The sequence below is a fragment of the Coregonus lavaretus genome (assembly GCF_964263955.1).
Source record: "Coregonus lavaretus genome assembly, chromosome: 2".
In the NCBI taxonomy this organism is placed as follows: Eukaryota; Metazoa; Chordata; class Actinopteri; order Salmoniformes; family Salmonidae; genus Coregonus; species Coregonus lavaretus.
The window spans coordinates 83,636,987-83,658,957 of record NC_139989.1 but is presented as its reverse complement, the minus strand read 5'-3'; the positions used below and the strand labels follow the sequence as shown (position 1 = coordinate 83,658,957).

Below are 21,971 nucleotides of genomic sequence, written 5' to 3'. Positions count from 1 at the left end.
AGAACACCTCTCAGTTTATATAATGCTCTCCGAGCTACTTCCATCCCACAGTTGCCAACCATTATTGAGTGTCACTCATCTCCTACAATAGGATCCCCGTACATAGTATCGTGTGGCACCCTAGCCAGGCCATTCCATCACGTACTCTTTCTAAGATTAGCAACAGTGGCCCCTAATCTATCTTGGCACGCCGACCTTCTGGCCCCCCATCCGTGACCGACACAACACATGGCGTGTCCTTCTCCTCTCTCTCACCTACAGCTGATGACTTTAAAGACATTAATAAATGCTGTATCAAAAGACGTTATATCAAACACCTTCCTAATATTGAGTTACCTCCCCACTTTTGCCCTCAGAACAGCCTCAATTCGTCGGGGCATGGACTCTACAAGGTGTTGAAAGTGTTCCACAGGGATGCTGGCCCATGTTGACGCCAATTCTTCCCACAGTTGTGTCAAGTTGGCTGGATGTCCTTTGTGTGGTGTACCATGAGCGTGAAAAACCCAGCAGCGTTGCAATTCTTGACACAAACCGGTGTGCCTGGCACCTACTACCATACCCCGTTCAAAGGCACTTCAATATTTTGTCTTGCCCATTCACCCTCTGAATGGCACACATACACAATCCTTGTCTCAATTGTCTCAAGGCTTAAAAATCCTTCTTTAACCTGTTTCCTCCCCTTCATCCACAAGTGACATCAATAAGGGATCATAGCTTTCACCTGGATTCACCTGCTCAGTCTGTCATGGAAAGAGCAGGTGTCCTTAATGTTTTGTCCACTTAGTGTAAATTGCACAATAATGATCCATTGATGGATTTTTCTTATGTAGTCTATTGTTTTCTCTGTATTGAACCTGCCTGCCACCCGCCCGCCTGGGGACTGTGGGTTATGAGACAACCCCCGCATCACTAGCTTGCATGTTCTGCAGCCTTGTAGAGATAGGGAGGGGATGACTGGGAGGCAGGTTGGCATTTATTGTCATGAATCTTGCCCTGGAGGCAGTTCTGCAAAGTGGTCACTAGCTGGCACAGGCATAAAGTAATAATATCTGATTTTAATGCTAACCTTAACCTCACTGCTAATCCTTACCTTAAATTAAGACCATAAAACAACATTATCTTCCACAAATGTTTACGATATAGCCAATATTGACTTTGCAGCTGGCATATCTAAAGGAAATCGTGCAGTTCTGCCTCAAGGGCAAAATTCATGACAAAAGTCAACCTGTGACTGGGAGAGGACAATGTAAAATCGATAACGAAATTGTTTTCACAATTAACGTGCTTTTTCTTGTTTAAAGTATGTTTTATTATGAAAAGTACAATATATCCATGTACAATTGTGCAATTATGGAGAATATGTCCATATATAATTGTAAAATTTATTTTTCAACATAAAATATATTCAACAAATTATCACATTGGTATTTTAACAGTGTTATTGTAAGAGTTTAAATGGTTAAACAGAGGATACATCTAAAACAATATAAAACAAGTGCAGTATGTTCTGAGTATGTTACCTTAACATCAACTCATAACGTCCCACTATAACTTCATGGGAGTCTAGTGGAAAGACTGCATGTTGCTTTGGGTGGATTCATCAACATTTGCAGAATATTCCTGTAATGTCAGATGGCATCTTGTCAGACGGCAACAGCCTAGTCGGCTGCAGACACTCATAAGGAGTTCAAGTAGTTTATTTGCCATTTGCAGGTATTAAAAGTAATACATACATTGGAATTCCTTGTTGGAGCTCATATAGGACAGTACATACCAGTGGAGGCTGCTGAGGGGAGGACGGCTCATAATAATGGCTGGAACGGAGCCAATTAAATGGCATCAAACACATGGAAACCATGGAAACCATGTATTTGATGTATCTGATACCATTCCACTCAATCCGCTCCAGCCATTACAAGCCTGTCCTCCCCAACTACGGTCCCACCAACCTCCTGTGGTACGTACACACAAACAGTAAAATATATCATAAGAACATCAATAAAAAATGCAAAGTGGTAAAAGATCATAAAAGGAAAAAAATGTTCAGTGATGTTCTAAAAGTCTGATGGAGACAGTTTTGGTTGGTTGATTTAACAGGCAGATAGAACTGGGATAGAAGCTGTTCTGGAACCTGGGATCCAGAAACTGCCTAGCAACCACTGGTCCTCACTAGACTGGTGCCCTGCATGTCTATTTGTTCATTGGAGTTTATCAGGTGTTGAAGTGATGTCTGTGTTTGTTGGACACTTAGTGCTGGAATGAGGTGTCTGTTTGTTCCCAATTCTATCAGAAATGATGGTCCTCATTTGAAGGTCCTGTGTCAAGGTCTTCACTATTATAGGAAGATGTGTGAGTGTGTCCAGTGTGTGTGTGTGTGTGTGTGTCCAGTGTGTGTTTGTGTGTGTGTGTGTGTGTGTGTCCAATATGTGTGTGTGTGTCTCCTGTGTATGTGTGTGTCCAGTGTGTGTGTCCAGTGTGTGTGTGTCTCCTGTGTGTGTCCATTGTGTGTGTGTGTGTGTGTGTGTGTGTCCAGCATGTATATATACTGTAGCTATAGCCAACCATTGAACGTTATCCTGCTCCCAAATATATATTTACTGTAGCTATAGCCAACCACTGAACGTTATCCTGCTCCCAAATATATATACTGTAGATATAGCCAACCACTGAACGTTATCCTGCTCCCATATATATATACTGTAGCTATAGCCAACCACTGAATGTTACCCTGCCCCCAAATATATATACTGTACCTATAGCCAACCACTGAACGTTATCCTGCTCCCAAATATATATATATATATATATACTGTAGCTATAGCCAACCACTGAACGTTATCCTGCTCCCTAATATATATACTGTAGCTATAGCCAACCACTGAACGTTATCCTGCTCCCAAATATATATACTGTAGCTATAGCCAACCACTGAACGTTATCCTGCTCTCAAATATATATATACTCTAGCTATAGCCAACCACTGAACGTTATCCTGCCCCAAATATATATACTGTAGCTATAGCCAACCACTGAACGTTATCCTGCCCCCAAATATATATACTGTAGCTATAGCCAACCACTGAACGTTATCCTGCTCCCAAACATATATATACTGTAGCTATAGCCAACCACTGAACGTTATCCTGCTCCCAAATATATATATATACTGTAGCTATAGCCAACCACTGAACGTTATCCTGCTCCCAAATATATATATATATATATATATATATATATATATATATATATATATACTGTAGCTATAGCCAACCACTGAACGTTATCCTGCTCCCAAATATATATACTGTAGCTATTGTCACGCCCTGGCTCTGGGACTCTGTTATGTTGAGCCAGGGTGTGTTGTTTCTATGTGTTTTTGTGTGCTAGGTTGAGTATCTAGTTAATTTGTTTCTATGTTGGCCGGTGTGGTTCTCAATCAGAGGCAACGTGAATCAGCTGTTGCTTGTTGTCTCTGATTGGGAACCATACTTAGGCAGCCGGTTTTCCACAGTGTTTTGTGGGATCTTGTTCCGTATGGTTTTGTATTGTTACCAAGGACGTCACGTTATCGTTTTGTTGTTTTGTTCTGGAATAAAAAAGGTATGTTCACTTCTCACGCTGCGCATTGGTCCACTTCCTCCAACGATCGTGATAGAAGATCCCACCCTAACTGGACCAAGCAGCGTGTCCAGGAGCCAACGCCAGAGGTGAATCTCGCGGATATCCACCTCGACTGGGTCAAGCCGCGGGAGGAGGAGAGAGGCTGAACTTGGGAGCAGAGGAGCGAGAGTCTGGCGAGAGCCATGGAGGCCTGGCCCACGGGGAGGAGAGACGCCCAGAAAATGTTTAGGGGGGGGCTCACGCCGTGGACGACGGGGCAGCAGGAGGCCGCCAGGTTACGGGAGTCACTGGTCATCAGGGGGAAGGAGGATGTAGAGGCACGGTGAGAGGTACTGGGGTGTGTTGCCAGTCCGGTCCGGCAACACACCCCAGTTGCTGAATTCCCAAAGCGGATTCAGCAACACGGACACCGATAGAAATTCTTGCGATTTGACAGTTCCCAAAGGACATGAACTGGTTGAATCAACATTGTTTCTACTTTATAGGACAAGGCTTAATCAGTTTTATGGGAAACCAGCCAATAGTGTACAGCCATAATATAAATGTTTAATGTCTGTTTCCACTAGATTGCGTCACTGACTGACCAGACTGTCTGACCTGCACTGCCTCCTCCTGACTGATATCTAACCAGCCCAGAGGCTTGAAGAGACATTAGACTGTCTGACTGATATCTAACCAGCCCAGAGGCTTGAAGAGACATTAGACTGTCTGACTGATATCTAACCAGCTCAGAGGCTTGAAGAGACATTAGACTGTCTGACTGATATCTAACCAGCCCAGAGGCTTGAAGAGACATTAGATTGTCTGACTGATATCTAACCAGCCCAGAGGCTTGAAGAGACATTAGACTGTCTGACTGATATCTAACCAGCCCAGAGGCTTGAAGAGACATTAGACTGTCTGACTGATATCTAACCAGCCCAGAGGCTTGAAGAGACATTAGACTGTCTGACTGATATCTAACCAGCCCAGAGGCTTGAAGAGACATTAGACTGTCTGACTGATATCTAACCAGCCCAGAGGCTTGAAGAGACATTAGATTATCTGACTGATATCTAACCAGCCCAGAGGCTTGAAGAGACATTAGACTGTCTGACCTGCACTGCCTCCTCCTGACTGATATCTAACCAGCCCAGAGGCTTGAAGAGACATTAGACTGTCTGACTGATATCTAACCAGCTCAGAGGCTTGAAGAGACATTAGACTGTCTGACCTGCACTGCCTCCTCCTGACTGATATCTAACCAGCCCAGAGGCTTGAAGAGACATTAGACTGTCTGACCTGCACTGCCTCCTCCTGACTGATATCTAACCAGCCCAGAGGCTTGAAGAGACATTAGACTGTCTGACTGATATCTAACCAGCCCAGAGGCTTGAAGAGACATTAGACTGTCTGACTGATATCTAACCAGCTCAGAGGCTTGAAGAGACATTAGACTGTCTGACTGATATCTAACCAGCCCAGAGGCTTGAAGAGACATTAGACTGTCTGACTGATATCTAACCAGCCCAGAGGCTTGAAGAGACATTAGACTGTTTGACTGATATCTAACCAGCCCAGAGGCTTGAAGAGACATTAGACTGTCTGACCTGCACTGCCTCCTCCTGACTGATATCTAACCAGCCCAGAGGCTTGAAGAGACATTAGACTGTCTGACTGATATCTAACCAGCCCAGACGCTTGAAGAGACATTAGACTGTCTGACTGATATCTAACCAGCCCAGAGGCTTGAAGAGACATTAGACTGACTGACTGATATCTAACCAGCCCAGAGGCTTGAAGAGACATTAGACTGTCTGACCTGCACTGCCTCCTCCTGACTGATATCTAACCAGCCCAGAGGCTTGAAGAGACATTAGACTGTCTGACCTGCACTGCCTCCTCCTGACTGATATCTAACCAGCCCAGAGGCTTGAAGAGACATTAGACTGTCTGACTGATATCTAACCAGCCCAGAGTCTTGAAGAGACATTAGATTATCTGACTGATATCTAACCAGCCCAGAGGCTTGAAGAGACATTAGACTGTCTGACTGATATCTAACCAGCTCAGAGGCTTGAAGAGACATTAGACTGTCTGACCTGCACTGCCTCCTCCTGACTGCTATCTAACCAGCCCAGAGGCTTGAAGAGACATTAGACTGTCTGACCTGCACTGCCTCCTCCTGACTGATATCTAACCAGCCCAGAGGCTTGAAGAGACATTAGACTGTCTGACTGATATCTAACCAGCCCAGAGGCTTGAAGAGACATTAGACTGTCTGACCTGCACTGCCTCCTCCTGACTGATATCTAACCAGCCCAGAGGCTTGAAGAGACATTAGACTGTCTGACTGATATCTAACCAGCCCAGAGGCTTGAAGAGACATTAGACTGTCTGACTGATATCTAACCAGCCCAGAGGCTTGAAGAGACATTAGACTGACTGACTGATATCTAACCAGCCCAGAGGCTTGAAGAGACATTAGACTGTCTGACCTGCACTGCCTCCTCCTGACTGATATCTAACCAGCCCAGAGGCTTGAAGAGACATTAGACTGTCTGACCTGCACTGCCTCCTCCTGACTGATATCTAACCAGCCCAGAGGCTTGAAGAGACATTAGACTGTCTGACTGATATCTAACCAGCCCAGAGGCTTGAAGAGACATTAGATTATCTGACTGATATCTAACCAGCCCAGAGGCTTGAAGAGACATTAGACTGTCTGACCTGCACTGCCTCCTCCTGACTGATATCTAACCAGCCCAGAGGCTTGAAGAGACATTAGACTGTCTGACTGATATCTAACCAGCTCAGAGGCTTGAAGAGACATTAGACTGTCTGACCTGCACTGCCTCCTCCTGACTGCTATCTAACCAGCCCAGAGGCTTGAAGAGACATTAGACTGTCTGACCTGCACTGCCTCCTCCTGACTGATATCTAACCAGCCCAGAGGCTTGAAGAGACATTAGACTGTCTGACTGATATCTAACCAGCCCAGAGGCTTGAAGAGACATTAGACTGTCTGACCTGCACTGCCTCCTCCTGACTGATATCTAACCAGCCCAGAGGCTTGAAGAGACATTAGACTGTCTGACTGATATCTAACCAGCCCAGAGGCTTGAAGAGACATTAGACTGTCTGACTGATATCTAACCAGCCCAGAGGCTTGAAGAGACATTAGACTGACTGACTGATATCTAACCAGCCCAGAGGCTTGAAGAGACATTAGACTCTCTGACCTGCACTGCCTCCTCCTGACTGATATCTAACCAGCCCAGAGGCTTGAAGAGACATTAGACTGTCTGACCTGCACTGCCTCCTCCTGACTGATATCTAACCAGCCCAGAGGCTTGAAGAGACATTAGACTGTCTGACTGATATCTAACCAGCCCAGAGGCTTGAAGAGACATTAGATTATCTGACTGATATCTAACCAGCCCAGAGGCTTGAAGAGACATTAGACTGTCTGACCTGCACTGCCTCCTCCTGACTGATATCTAACCAGCCCAGAGGCTTGAAGAGACATTAGACTGTCTGACTGATATCTAACCAGCTCAGAGGCTTGAAGAGACATTAGACTGTCTGACCTGCACTGCCTCCTCCTGACTGCTATCTAACCAGCCCAGAGGCTTGAAGAGACATTAGACTGTCTGACTGATATCTAACCAGCCCAGAGGCTTGAAGAGACATTAGACTGTCTGACTGATATCTAACCAGCTCAGAGGCTTGAAGAGACATTAGACTGTCTGACTGATATCTAACCAGCCCAGAGGCTTGAAGAGACATTAGACTGTCTGACTGATATCTAACCAGCCCAGAGGCTTGAAGAGACATTAGACTGTTTGACTGATATCTAACCAGCCCAGAGGCTTGAAGAGACATTAGACTGTCTGACCTGCACTGCCTCCTCCTGACTGATATCTAACCAGCCCAGAGGCTTGAAGAGACATTAGACTGTCTGACTGATATCTAACCAGCCCAGAGGCTTGAAGAGACATTAGACTGTCTGACTGATATCTAACCAGCCCAGAGGCTTGAAGAGACATTAGACTGACTGACTGATATCTAACCAGCCCAGAGGCTTGAAGAGACATTAGACTGTCTGACCTGCACTGCCTCCTCCTGACTGATATCTAACCAGCCCAGAGGCTTGAAGAGACATTAGACTGTCTGACCTGCACTGCCTCCTCCTGACTGATATCTAACCAGCCCAGAGGCTTGAAGAGACATTAGACTGTCTGACTGATATCTAACCAGCCCAGAGGCTTGAAGAGACATTAGACTGTCTGACTGATATCTAACCAGCCCAGAGGCTTGAAGAGACATTAGACTGTCTGACTGATATCTAACCAGCCCAGAGGCTTGAAGAGACATTAGACTGTTTGAGCTACACTGCCTCCTCCTGTGAGAGCCACGTCAGGCGACACTACACCGTCCCAACAATGCAAACACACATCCTGGTCGAGGTCACTGGAGACGGGGGGACACAAAGGCCACCATGGCAATGCTGGAATGACAAAGATAACTCGAGGTAATTTTCTGTTATTTAACGTTCCTGAATGCCATTGACAATACCCCAATTTGATAAATACTCCTATTTGATAAACCATTTCTTTGTATTTCAGTTAGAGAAACTAAACTGTGAACTGTGTGTGTCATGCTTAGGTAAGTGACACTGAGGAGGAGGAGGAGGAGGAGGAGGAGGAGGAGGAGGAGGAGGAGGAGGAAAGGAGGAGCTTCTGTAAAAAGATGAAGATGCAAGTTATTAAAGTGGAAGAAGATTCTGCTGAGGAGAATTCTGACAAACTATTGAGGAGGATATATGAGCTAGAGCAACAGAACAGAAACATCGATATAGACTTGAAGCAGGAGAACTCTGAATTAAAGAAAACTTCTAAGGACTTGAAGCAGAAGAACTCTGAGCTAGAGAACACTTCTGAAGACTTAAAGCAGAAGAACTCTGAACTAGAGAAAGACTTGGAGCAGAAGAATCAACAGGAAAAGTCATGTTCTATAAATTCAGCTCAGACTACACTAAAAGAAGGCGCTACCTAGAACCATAATGGTTCTTCAATTATCCTCGTAGGAGAACCCTCTGAAAATAAATTGTTTTTGTTACAAGTGGAACCCTTTCACCACTAAAAGGTTCTAAGTAGAACATTTTTCACCACCCAAGAGTTCTACCTGAAACAAAAAAAGGGTTTTCCTATGGGGACAAACGAAGAACCCATTGCGTGTAGTATCAAAATAACTATAAATGGGAATTATCTTCTTGGAGATAAGTGTCAGAATCTGGGCACTAAACTCGCTGTTGTTGTGTTTTAATCACTGTTTATATCCATTTCTACTCAGAACAGACTAATAATACCCACCCAGTCCTGTAGATGAATACCTCTCTGAGTGGTTCTACAGTGTCTCAGTCCTGTAGATGAATACCTCTCTGAGTGGTTTTACAGTGTCTCAGTCCTGTAGATGAATACCTCTCTGAGTGGTTTTACAGTGTCCCAGTCCTGTAGATGAATACCTCTCTGAGTGGTTTTACAGTGTCCCAGTCCTGTAGATGAATACCTCTCTGAGTGGTTCTACAGTGTCCCAGTCCTGTAGATGAATACCTCTCTGAGTGGTTCTACAGTGTCCCAGTCCTGTAGATGAATACCTCTCTGAGTGGTTCTACAGTGTCTCAGTCCTGTAGATGAATACCTCTCTGAGTGGTTTTACAGTGTCTCAGTCCTGTAGATGAATACCTCTCTGAGTGGTTTTACAGTGTCCCAGTCCTGTAGATGAATACCTCTCTGAGTGGTTTACAGTGTCCCAGTCCTGTAGATGAATACCTCTCTGAGTGGTTTTACAGTGTCCCAGTAATGTAGATGAATACCTCTCTGAGTGGTTTTACAGTGTCTCAGTCCTGTAGATGAATACCTCTCTGAGTGGTTTTACAGTGTCCCAGTCCTGTAGATGAATACCTCTCTGAGTGGTTTTACAGTGTCCCAGTCATGTAGATGAATACCTCTCTGAGTGGTTCTCCAGTGTCCCAGTCCTGTAGATGAATACCTCTCTGAGTGGTTCTAGTGTCCCAGTCCTGTAGATGAATACCTCTCTGAGTGGTTCTACAGTGTCCCAGTCTTGTAGATGAATACCTCTCTGAGTGGTTCTACAGTGTCCCAGTCCTGTAGATGAATACCTCTCTGAGTGGTTCTAGTGTCCCAGTCCTGTAGATGAATACCTCTCCGAGTGGTTTTACAGTGTCTCAGTCCTGTAGATTAATACCTCTCTGAGTGGTTCTACAGTGTCCCAGTCCTGTAGATGAATACCTCTCTGAGTGGTTCTACAGTGTCCCAGTCCTGTAGATGAATACCTCTCTGAGTGGTTTTACAGTGTCTCAGTCCTGTAGATGAATACCTCTCTGAGTGGTTTTACAGTGTCCCAGTCCTGTAGATGAATACCTCTCTGAGTGGTTTTACAGTGTCCCAGTCCTGTAGATGAATACCTCTCTGAGTGGCTTTACAGTGTCCCAGTCCTGTAGATGAATACCTCTCTGAGTGGTTTTACAGTGTCCCAGTCCTGTAGATGAATACCTCTCTGAGTGGTTTTACAGTGTCCCAGTCCTGTAGATGAATACCTCTCTGAGTGGTTCTACAGTGTCCCAGTCCTGTAGATGAATACCTCTCTGAGTGGTTTTACAGTGTCCCAGTCCTGTAGATGAATACCTCTCTGAGTGGTTCTACAGTGTCCCAGTCCTGTAGATGAATACCTCTCTGAGTGGTTTTACAGTGTGTCAGTCCTGTAGATGAATACCTCTCTGAGTGGTTCTACAGTGTCCCAGTCCTGTAGATGAATACCTCTCTGAGTGGTTTTACAGTGTCCCAGTCCTGTAGATGAATACCTCTCTGAGTGGTTTAACAGTGTCCCAGTCCTGTAGATGAATACCTCTCTGAGTGGTTCTCCAGTGTCCCAGTCCTGTAGATGAATACATCTCTGAGTGGTTTTACAGTGTCCCAGTAATGTAGATGAATACCTCTCTGAGTGGTTTTACAGTGTCTCAGTCCTGTAGATGAATACCTCTCCGAGTGGTTTTACAGTGTCTCAGTCCTGTAGATTAATACCTCTCTGAGTGGTTCTACAGTGTCCCAGTCCTGTAGATGAATACCTCTCTGAGTGGTTCTACAGTGTCCCAGTCCTGTAGATGAATACCTCTCTGAGTGGTTTTACAGTGTCTCAGTCCTGTAGATGAATACCTCTCTGAGTGGTTCTAGTGTCCCAGTCCAGTAGATGAATACCTCTCTGAGTGGTTCTACAGTGTCCCAGTCTTGTAGATGAATACCTCTCTGAGTGGTTCTACAGTGTCCTAGTCCTGTAGATGAATACCTCTCTGAGTGGTTCTCCAGTGTTTCAGTCCTGTAGATGAATACCTCTCTGAGTGGTTCTACAGTGTCCCAGTCCTGTAGATGAATACCTCTCTGAGTGGTTCTAGTGTCCCAGTCCTGTAGATGAATACCTCTCCGAGTGGTTTTACAGTGTCTCAGTCCTGTAGATTAATACCTCTTTGAGTGGTTCTACAGTGTCCCAGTCCTGTAGATGAATACCTCTCTGAGTGGTTCTACAGTGTCCCAGTCCTGTAGATGAATACCTCTCTGAGTGGTTTTACAGTGTCTCAGTCCTGTAGATGAATACCTCTCTGAGTGGTTTTACAGTGTCCCAGTCCTGTAGATGAATACCTCTCTGAGTGGTTTTACAGTGTCCCAGTCCTGTAGATGAATACCTCTCTGAGTGGCTTTAGAGTGTCCCAGTCCTGTAGATGAATACCTCTCTGAGTGGTTTTACAGTGTCCCAGTCCTGTAGATGAATACCTCTCTGAGTGGTTTTACAGTGTCCCAGTCCTGTAGATGAATACCTCTCTGAGTGGTTCTACAGTGTCCCAGTCCTGTAGATGAATACCTCTCTGAGTGGTTTTACATTGTCCCAGTCCTGTAGATGAATACCTCTCTGAGTGGTTCTACAGTGTCCCAGTCCTGTAGATGAATACCTCTCTGAGTGGTTTTACAGTGTCTCAGTCCTGTAGATGAATACCTCTCTGAGTGGTTCTACAGTGTCCCAGTCCTGTAGATGAATACCTCTCTGAGTGGTTTTACAGTGTCCCAGTCCTGTAGATGAATACCTCTCTGAGTGGTTTAACAGTGTCCCAGTCCTGTAGATGAATACCTCTCTGAGTGGTTCTCCAGTGTCCCAGTCCTGTAGATGAATACATCTCTGAGTGGTTTTACAGTGTCCCAGTAATGTAGATGAATACCTCTCTGAGTGGTTTTACAGTGTCTCAGTCCTGTAGATGAATACCTCTCTGAGTGGTTTTACAGTGTCCCAGTCCTGTAGATGAATACCTCTCTGAGTGGTTTTACAGTGTCCCAGTCCTGTAGATGAATACCTCTCTGAGTGGTTCTCCAGTGTCCCAGTCCTGTAGATGAATACCTCTCTGAGTGGTTCTACAGTGTCTCAGTCCTGTAGATGAATACCTCTCTGAGTGGTTCTAGTGTCCCAGTCCTGTAGATGAATACCTCTCTGAGTGGTTCTACAGTGTCCCAGTCTTGTAGATGAATACCTCTCTGAGTGGTTCTACAGTGTCCCAGTCCTGTAGAGGAATACCTCTCTGAGTGGTTCTCCAGTGTTTCAGTCCTGTAGATGAATACCTCTCTGAGTGGTTCTACAGTGTCCCAGTCCTGTAGATGAATACCTCTCTGAGTGGTTCTAGTGTCCCAGTCCTGTAGATGAATACCTCTCCGAGTGGTTTTACAGTGTCTCAGTCCTGTAGATTAATACCTCTCTGAGTGGTTCTACAGTGTCCCAGTCCTGTAGATGAATACCTCTCTGAGTGGTTCTACAGTGTCCCAGTCCTGTAGATGAATACCTCTCTGAGTGGTTTTACAGTGTCTCAGTCCTGTAGATGAATACCTCTCTGAGTGGTTTTACAGTGTCCCAGTCCTGTAGATGAATACCTCTCTGAGTGGTTTTACAGTGTCCCAGTCCTGTAGATGAATACCTCTCTGAGTGGCTTTACAGTGTCCCAGTCCTGTAGATGAATACCTCTCTGAGTGGTTTTACAGTGTCCCAGTCCTGTAGATGAATACCTCTCTGAGTGGTTTTACAGTGTCCCAGTCCTGTAGATGAATACCTCTCTGAGTGGTTTTATAGTGTCTCAGTCCTGTAGATGAATACCTCTCTGATTGGTTTTACAGTGTCTCAGTCCTGTAGATGAATACCTCTCTGAGTGGTTCTACAGTGTCTCAGTCCTGTAGATGAATACCTCTCTGAGTGGTTCTACAGTGTCCCAGTCCTGTAGATGAATACCTCTCTGAGTGGTTCTCCAGTGTTTCAGTCCTGTAGATGAATACCTCTCTGAGTGGTTCTACAGTGTCCCATTCCTGTAGATGAATACCTCTCTGAGTGGTTCTAGTGTCCCAGTCCTGTAGATGAATACCTCTCCGAGTGGTTTTACAGTGTCTCAGTCCTGTAGATTAATACCTCTCTGAGTGGTTCTACAGTGTCCCAGTCCTGTAGATGAATACCTCTCTGAGTGGTTTTACAGTGTCCCAGTCCTGTAGATGAATACCTCTCTGAGTGGTTTTACAGTGTCTCAGTCCTGTAGATGAATACCTCTCTGAGTGGTTTTACAGTGTCCCAGTCCTGTAGATGAATACCTCTCTGAGTGGTTTTACAGTGTCCCAGTCCTGTAGATGAATACCTCTCTGAGTGGCTTTACAGTGTCCCAGTCCTGTAGATGAATACCTCTCTGAGTGGTTTTACAGTGTCCCAGTCCTGTAGATGAATACCTCTCTGAGTGGTTTTACAGTGTCCCAGTCCTGTAGATGAATACCTCTCTGAGTGGTTCTACAGTGTCCCAGTCCTGTAGATGAATACCTCTCTGAGTGGTTTTACAGTGTCCCAGTCCTGTAGATGAATACCTCTCTGAGTGGTTCTACAGTGTCCCAGTCCTGTAGATGAATACCTCTCTGAGTGGTTTTACAGTGTCTCAGTCCTGTAGATGAATACCTCTCTGAGTGGTTCTACAGTGTCCCAGTCCTGTAGATGAATACCTCTCTGAGTGGTTCTCCAGTGTTTCAGTCCTGTAGATGAATACCTCTCTGAGTGGTTCTACAGTGTCCCAGTCCTGTAGATGAATACCTCTCTGAGTGGTTCAAGTGTCCCAGTCCTGTAGATGAATACCTCTCCGAGTGGTTTTACAGTGTCTCAGTCCTGTAGATTAATACCTCTCTGAGTGGTTCTACAGTGTCCCAGTCCTGTAGATGAATACCTCTCTGAGTGGTTCTACAGTGTCCCAGTCCTGTAGATGAATACCTCTCTGAGTGGTTTTACAGTGTCTCAGTCCTGTAGATGAATACCTCTCTGAGTGGTTTTACAGTGTCCCAGTCCTGTAGATGAATACCTCTCTGAGTGGTTTTACAGTGTCCCAGTCCTGTAGATGAATACCTCTCTGAGTGGCTTTACAGTGTCCCAGTCCTGTAGATGAATACCTCTCTGAGTGGTTTTACAGTGTCCCAGTCCTGTAGATGAATACCTCTCTGAGTGGTTTTACAGTGTCCCAGTCCTGTAGATGAATACCTCTCTGAGTGGTTCTCCAGTGTTTCAGTCCTGTAGATGAATACCTCTCTGAGTGGTTCTACAGTGTCCCAGTCCTGTAGATGAATACCTCTCTGAGTGGTTCTAGTGTCCCAGTCCTGTAGATGAATACCTCTCCGAGTGGTTTTACAGTGTCTCAGTCCTGTAGATTAATACCTCTCTGAGTGGTTCTACAGTGTCCCAGTCCTGTAGATGAATACCTCTCTGAGTGGTTCTACAGTGTCCCAGTCCTGTAGATGAATACCTCTCTGAGTGGTTTTACAGTGTCTCAGTCCTGTATATGAATACCTCTCTGAGTGGTTTTACAGTGTCCCAGTCCTGTAGATGAATACCTCTCTGAGTGGTTTTACAGTGTCCCAGTCCTGTAGATGAATACCTCTCTGAGTGGCTTTACAGTGTCCCAGTCCTGTATATGAATACCTCTCTGAGTGGTTTTACAGTGTCCCAGTCCTGTAGATGAATACCTCTCTGAGTGGTTTTACAGTGTCCCAGTCCTGTAGATGAATACCTCTCTGAGTGGTTTTATAGTGTCTCAGTCCTGCAGATGAATACCTCTCTGATTGGTTTTACAGTGTCTCAGTCCTGTAGATGAATACCTCTCTGAGTGGTTCTACAGTGTCTCAGTCCTGTAGATGAATACCTCTCTGAGTGGTTCTACAGTGTCCCAGTCCTGTAGATGAATACCTCTCTGAGTGGTTCTCCAGTGTCCCAGTCCTGTAGATGAATACCTCTCTGAGTGGTTCTACAGTGTCCCAGTCCTGTAGATGAATACCTCTCTGAGTGGTTTTACAGTGTCTCAGTCCTGTAGATGAATACATCTCTGAGTGGTTCTACAGTGTCCCAGTCCTGTAGATGAATACCTCTCTGAGTGGTTCTACAGTGTCCCAGTCCTGTAGATGAATACCTCTCTGAGTGGTTCTACAGTGTCCCAGTCCTGTAGATGAATACCTCTCTGAGTGGTTTTACACTGTCTCAGTCCTGTAGATGAATACCTCTCTGAGTGGTTCTCCAATGTTTCTCCACTGTGTTTAATCTACATGATATATCAGCTCTTACTGGTCAGAATTGAAGGAATGATGGATGGCGCTAAACACAGGGAAATTCTTGAAGGGAAACCTGTTTCAGTCTTCCAGAGATTTGAGACTGGGACGGAGGTTCACCTTCCAGCAGGTCAATGACCTTAAGCATACTGCTAAAGCAACACTTGAGTGTTTTAAGGGGAAACAAAGCCCAGACCTCAATCCAATTGAGAATCTGTGGTATGACTTAAAGATTGCTGTACACCAGCAGAACTCATCCAACTTGAAGGAGCTGGAGCAGTTTTGCCTTGAAGAATCCCAGTGGCTAGATGTGCCAAGCTTATAGAGACATACCCCAAGATACTTGCAGCTGTAATTGCTGCAAAAGATGGCTCTACAAAGTATTCACTTTGGGGGGGGGGGGGGGGGGTGAATAGTTATGCACGCTCAAGTTTTCAGTTTTTTTGTCTTATTTCTTGTTTGTTTCACAATAAAAAATATTTTTCATCTTCAAAGTGGTAGGCATGTTGTGTAAATCAATTGATACAAACCCCCAAAAAATCTATTTTAATTCCAGGTTGTAAGGCAACAAAGTAGGAAAAATACCAAGGGGAGTGAATACATTCGCAAACCACTTATATATATATATACATTTATAATTAAAATTAATATGTTTTGTTAAACTGATTGAACAAATGTTTTTTTTTTTACTTTTACTTGTGGTGTGGTTTTCATATCAGCCCTTTTGAGCTTCCCATCCTCACCTGAACACCGTTTTTACCTGTTTATTTTTCTGCAGTGTTTTGTCTTTCACTTCTTTTCTTTGGTGTGAATAAAACCTAAAACCTAATTGAGAAATGGTTTCACTTGCAATGACTTGTTATGTTTAAACCGTGATTTAAACTGAGACTCAGTGATATGACATGTAAGGCTGTGTGTCTGCTTGATTTCATATATGTACCTGATTTCCATTCAGACTGCTTTGTCCAGCCAAGTGGCACTTTGTGGGATACATTGAATGTAATGGAGTTGAAGTTGTGTTCCCAGCTGTCCACAGGATGGCGCCAGAGCAGCATAACTGGACTGGTGAGACATGAGTAATATACCAGGGAAATACACTATTTATCAAATCAAATCAAATCAAATTTTATTGGCCACATGCGCCGAATACAACAGGTGCAGACATTACAGTGAAATGCTTAATTACAGCCCTTAACCAACAGTGCATTTTTTTTTTTTATAAAAAAAAAGTAAAATACAACTTCAACAAAAAAGTGTAGAAAAAAAGAGCAGAAGTCAAATAAAATAACAGTAGGGAGGCTATATATACAGGGGGGTACCGGTGCAGAGTCAATGTGCGGGGGCACCGGCTAGTTGAGGTAATATGTACATGTGGGTAGAGTTAAAGTGACTATGCATAAATAATTAACATAATATACACAAGTATGTGGACACTCTTCAAATGAGTGGATTCTGCTATTTCAGCCACACCCGTTACTGACAGGTGTATACAATCGAGCACACATAGTTACACAGTGCTTTCGGAAAGTATTCAGACCCCTTGACTTTTTCCACATTTTCAGGCTTATTCTAAAATTGATTAAATTGTTTTTTTTACTCATCAATCTACACACAACATCTCATAATGACAAAGTTATGGGTTTTTAGAACTCCTGTGTTGTCTTGGTTGTGTGCTTAGGCTCATTGTCTTGTTAGAAGGTGAACCTTCACCCCAGTCTGAGGTCCAGAGCGCTCTGGAGCAGGTTTTCATCAAGGATCTCTCTGTACTTTGCTCTGTTCATCTTTCCCTAGATTCTGACTAGTCTCCCAGTCCCTGCCACTGAAAAACATCCACACAGCATGCTGCCACCACCATGCTTCACTGTAGGTATGGTGCCAGGTTACCTCCAGACGTGACGCTTGGCATTCAAGCCAAAGAGTTCAATCTTGGTTTCATCAGACCAGAGAATCTTGTTTCTCATTGTCTGAGAGTCCTTTAGGTGCCTTTTGGCAAACTCCAAGCGGGTGTCATGTGCCTTTTACTGAGGAGTGGCTTCCGTCTGGCCACTCTACCATAAAGGCCTGATTTGTGGAGTGCTGCAGAGATGTCCTTCTGGAAGGTTCTCCCATATCCACAGAGGAACTCTGGAGCTCTGTCAGAGTGACCATCGGGTTCTTCGCGGGTTCTTCGTCACCTCCCTGACCAAGGCCCTTCTCCCCCGATTGCTCAGTTTGGCCGGGCGGCCAGCTCTAGGAAGAGTCTTGGTGGTTCCAAACATCTTCCATTTAAGCATGATGGAGGCCACTGTGTTCTTGGGGACCTTCAATGCTGCAGACATTTTTTGGTACCCTTCCCCAGATCTGTGCCTCGACACAATCCTGTTTCTGAGCTCTACGGACAATTCCTTCGACCTCATGGCTTGGTTTTTGCTCTGACATGCACTGTCAACTGTGGGACCTTATGTAGACAGGTGTGTGCCTTTCCAAATCATGTCCAATCAATTGAATTTGAAGTTGAATACATGTCCTTTCCTTTAATCACTGTATATTCCTCCTTTTTAATCACGTTGTTTTCCCACTCCGATGTCCGTCTCGAGTCCTTTTCTGCTGTCCATGACGATGTTAACTCCAGTGGTGGAAAAAGTACCCAATTGTCATACTTGAGTAAAAGTAAAGATACCTTACCAGAAAATGACTCAACTAAAAGTGAAAGTCACCCAGTAAAATACTACTTGAGTAAAAGTCTAAAAGTATTTGGTTTTAAATATACTTAAGTATCAAAAGTAAATGTAATTGCTAAAATATACTAAAGTATCAAAAGTAAAAGTACAAGTATAAATCATTTCAAATTCCTTACATAAAGCTAACCAGACGATTTTCTTGTTTTTAAAAATTTACGTTCAGCCAGGGGCACACTCCAACACTCAGACAATTTACAAACAAAGCATTTGTGTTTAGTGAGTCCCCCAGATCAGAGGCAGTAGGGATGTTCTCTTGATAAGTGTGTGAATTGGACCATTTTCTGTCCTGCTAAGCATTCAAAATGTAACGAGTACTTTTGGGTGTCAGGGAAAATGTATGGAGTAAAAAGTACATTATTTTCTTTAGGAATGTAGTGAAGTAAAAGCAAAAGTTGTCAAAAATATAAATAGTAAAGTCAAGTACAGATACCCAAAAAAACTACTTAAGTAGTACTTTAAAGTATTTTTACTTAAGTACTTTACACCACTGGTTAACTCTCTTTCTTATCTAGCTCGACTATGCACTTGCCTCTGCTAGCAATACACTGTGCTAACATTAGCCTATTCTGTACCACAGAAAATAACAGTTTTAAACAGTTGTAAAAACCCACTTCTTCCAGACAGAATAGTTCCTGTAGATTCAGACTTACTCATCACCAATAGTCTGTTATGTCTCGTTGGATTCATAACCACGTCTGTATAACAATTCAACAATGATGAGACAGGAGACAGGAATCAGTTCCACCATTTATCTGGAACGTGATCATCTCAACACATACAAACCCCCATGATGCTCTGCAGCACAACCCCAATATACAACAAATACATAGATAAGGAAATGGACACTAAACAAAACTCAGAGGAATTTAAATGTTCAGTTGTAGAAAGTAGGGCCATGGGATAGGGTCAGAAAGGTCAGTATGTTTGATAACTGGTTCGAGAGGTGACATAACAAGCATAAGGTCCATTATAACACAGTGAAGTAGAGGTGGGAGCTAAAAGCAGACATGGACAGTGAGACGGTGTGAGGAGGTCAGGGGTGAAACACTAGATCAGGAGAGGTAGAAATGGCAGGGCTGGAAATAGACACAGAGACACATTCTGATCATGGCTCAGACCTGACCTGAGACACCCAAACAGAAGATGCCATAGCAAAGTCCTGTCCAGTAGGCTATATGGGATTTCCTTTCATCAAAATCCTACAAATAGAAATGTGTTCAGTGTGTGTGTTTGTGTTTGTGTGTCCAGTGTGTGTGTGTGTGTCCAGTATGTGTGTGTGTGTCCTGTGTGTGTGTGTCCATTGTGTGTGTGTGTGTCCAGTGTGTGTGTGTGTTCAGTGTGTGTGTTTGTTCAGTGTGTGTGTGTGTGTCCTGTGTGTGTGTCCAGTGTGTGTGTGTCCAGTATATGTGTGTGTGTGTGTGTGTCCAGCATGTGTGTGTGTCCAGTGTGTGTGTGAATCCAGTGTGTGAGTGTGTGTGTGTGTGTGTGTGTGTGTGTGTGTGTGTGTCCAGTGTGTGTGTGTGTGGATGTGTGTCCAGTGTGTTTGTGTGTGTGTCCAGCATGTGTGTGTGTCCAGTGTGTGTGTGTGTGTCCAGTATGTGTGTGTGTGTCCAGTGTGTGTGTGTGTGTGTGTGTGTGTGTGTGTGTCCAGTGTGTGTGTTTGTATGTGTGTGTCCAGTGTATGTGTGTGTGTGTCCAGTATGTGTGTGTGTGTCCAGTGTGTGTCCATTGTGTGTGTGTGTGTCCAGTGAGTGTGTGTGTGTCCAGTGTGTGTATATGTTCAGTGTGTGTGTGTGTGTGTCCAGTGTGTGTCCATTGTGTGTGTGTGTGTCCAGTGAGTGTGTGTGTGTTTAGTGTATGTATGTGTGTTCAGTGTGTGTGTGAGTTCAGTGTGTGTGTGTGTGTCCATTGTGTGTGTGTGTGTCCAGTGGGTGTGTGTGTGTCCAGTGTATGTATGTGTTCAGTGTGTGTGTGTCTAGTGTATGTATGTGTGTTCTGTGTGTGTGTTAGTTTAGTGTGTGTGTGTGTCCATTGTGTGTGTGTGTGTGTCCAGTGGGTGTGTGTGTGTGTCCATTGTGTGTGTGTGTGTCCAGTGTGTGTGTGTGTCCAGTGTGTGTGTGTGTGTCCAGTGTGTGTGTGTGTCCAGTGGGTGTTTGTCCAGTGTGTGTGTGTGTCCAGTGTGTGTGTGTGTGTGTGTGTGTGTGTGTGTGTGTGTGTGTGTGTGTGTGTGTGTGTGTGTGTGTGTGTGTGTGTCCAGTGTGTGTGTGTGTGTGTGTGTGTGTCAGTGTTACCATGGTTATTATCATTATTTACAGGGACACTGAGTCCCCATCATACAAAACATTAAACCCTGGATAGAGGGTCTCAGTGAATGTGGAGTGGAATGTGTACAGGTGGGTCAGTGTGTCAGAGGAGACTCTGTAGAAGGACAGAGTGCCGGCTGGCCAGTCCAGATACACTCCTACTCTGTGGGAGCTGGAGGAGGGGACGTCTATGGTAGTGAGATTATCATTGTGACAGGCAGAGTAACTGTTGTCAGAGCAGATCAGACTCCAGGACTTGTCATTGTATCCAAGACAACAGTCCTCAAGACTTCCTCTCCTGCTGATTCCTTTATATGCCACTCCTATATCAGCCCCTCCCCCACTCCACTCTACCTCCCAGTAACAGCGCCCAGTCAGACCCTCTCTACACAGCACCTGTCCCCAGACCTCAAATCTCTCTGGGTGATCAGGATACGGCTGCTTCTCTCTCCTACATGTCACCTTTCTGTTCTCCTCAGACAGAGAGAGGAGTCTGTTTACTGTGTTTGGGTCCAGTGTGAGATCACATACATCTGATGGATGAAACCAGACACAATATTACAAATCATAATCATTAGAATGTTAACTCACTTTTCACTAATTAATTTAATGTAGATGTTTCTAGGTATCAAAAGGAGAAGTTAAGGTAACTTGAGACTTGTTGAATGATCATATGTTATACTGTATGGTAATATAAAACACACTTATTCCCATTAATTACACACACACACACACACACACACACACACACACACACACACACACACACACACACACATCCTGAACACACACACACACACAATATTACAAATCATCATCATCATCCTGAACACACACACACTGAACACACACACACACCTTCATGCATGCATGAACACACACACACACACATTTCTAAAGAAACACAAACACGCCACACACACACACACACACACACAGACACACACATTGTCAAAGCAACTCTTTGTAAACTTTGGTGTCCCTGATTTGTGCTTCTGTAGAACTACAGCTGATATTTAATATGACCAAGTAAGTAATGATGGTGGTCTTTGACTTTGACTTCACTTGAATTAAGACTTATTCTTAGTCATATTCTTCACAGCAGTCAACACTCACATTTTCTAAGTCCAGGTTTCATTGTGTTCTCTCCACCATGTTCCACACTGTAGCGGTAAGCAGAAGAACAGACAGTCATTGAGGGATACACCTGAACTCACACACACACACACACACACACACACACACACACACACACACACACACACACACACACACACACACACACACACACACACACACACACACACACACACACACACACACACACAACACACACACACACACCACACACACACACACACTGGACACACACACACACACACACGCACACACACACACACTGGACACACACACTGTATACACACACACTGGACACAGTGTGTGTGTCCAGTGTGTGTCCAGTGTGTGTCCAGTGTGTGTGTGTGTGTGTCCAGTGTGTGTGTGTGTGTGTTTGTGTCTGTCCAGTGTGTGTGTGTATGTCAAGTGTGTGTGTGTGTCCAGTGTGTGTGTGTGTGTCCAGTGTGTGTGTCCAGTGTGTGTGTGTGTGTGTGTGTGTTTGTCCAGTGTGTGTGTGTCCAGTGTGTGTGTGTGTGTGTTTCCAGTGTGTGTGTGTGTGT

At 44.4% G+C, this 21,971-nt stretch overlaps 3 protein-coding genes across 3 annotated transcripts in view; 1 reads left to right on the top strand and 2 right to left on the bottom strand.

Moving 5' to 3' along the window:
* LOC311141405 (NLR family CARD domain-containing protein 3-like) overlaps positions 1 to 21,971 on the bottom strand; it is a 674,300-nt gene that overhangs the window by 153,884 nt on the left and 498,445 nt on the right. The gene's annotated exons all lie outside the window — the stretch shown is intronic.
* The window catches only part of LOC311141252 (NLR family CARD domain-containing protein 3-like), a 390,310-nt gene that overhangs the window by 214,185 nt on the left and 154,154 nt on the right, over positions 1 to 21,971 (top strand). The gene's annotated exons all lie outside the window — the stretch shown is intronic.
* On the bottom strand, positions 18,728 to 21,729 carry LOC311141949 (stonustoxin subunit beta-like). The gene is made up of 2 exons (XM_084177470.1): positions 21,412 to 21,729; positions 18,728 to 20,828 (listed from the first exon to the last, which is right to left on the bottom strand). Exons 1-2 carry the CDS (start codon positions 21,488 to 21,490, stop codon positions 20,302 to 20,304), a joined length of 606 nt encoding a protein of 201 aa, XP_084033596.1. The 5' UTR covers positions 21,491 to 21,729; the 3' UTR covers positions 18,728 to 20,301.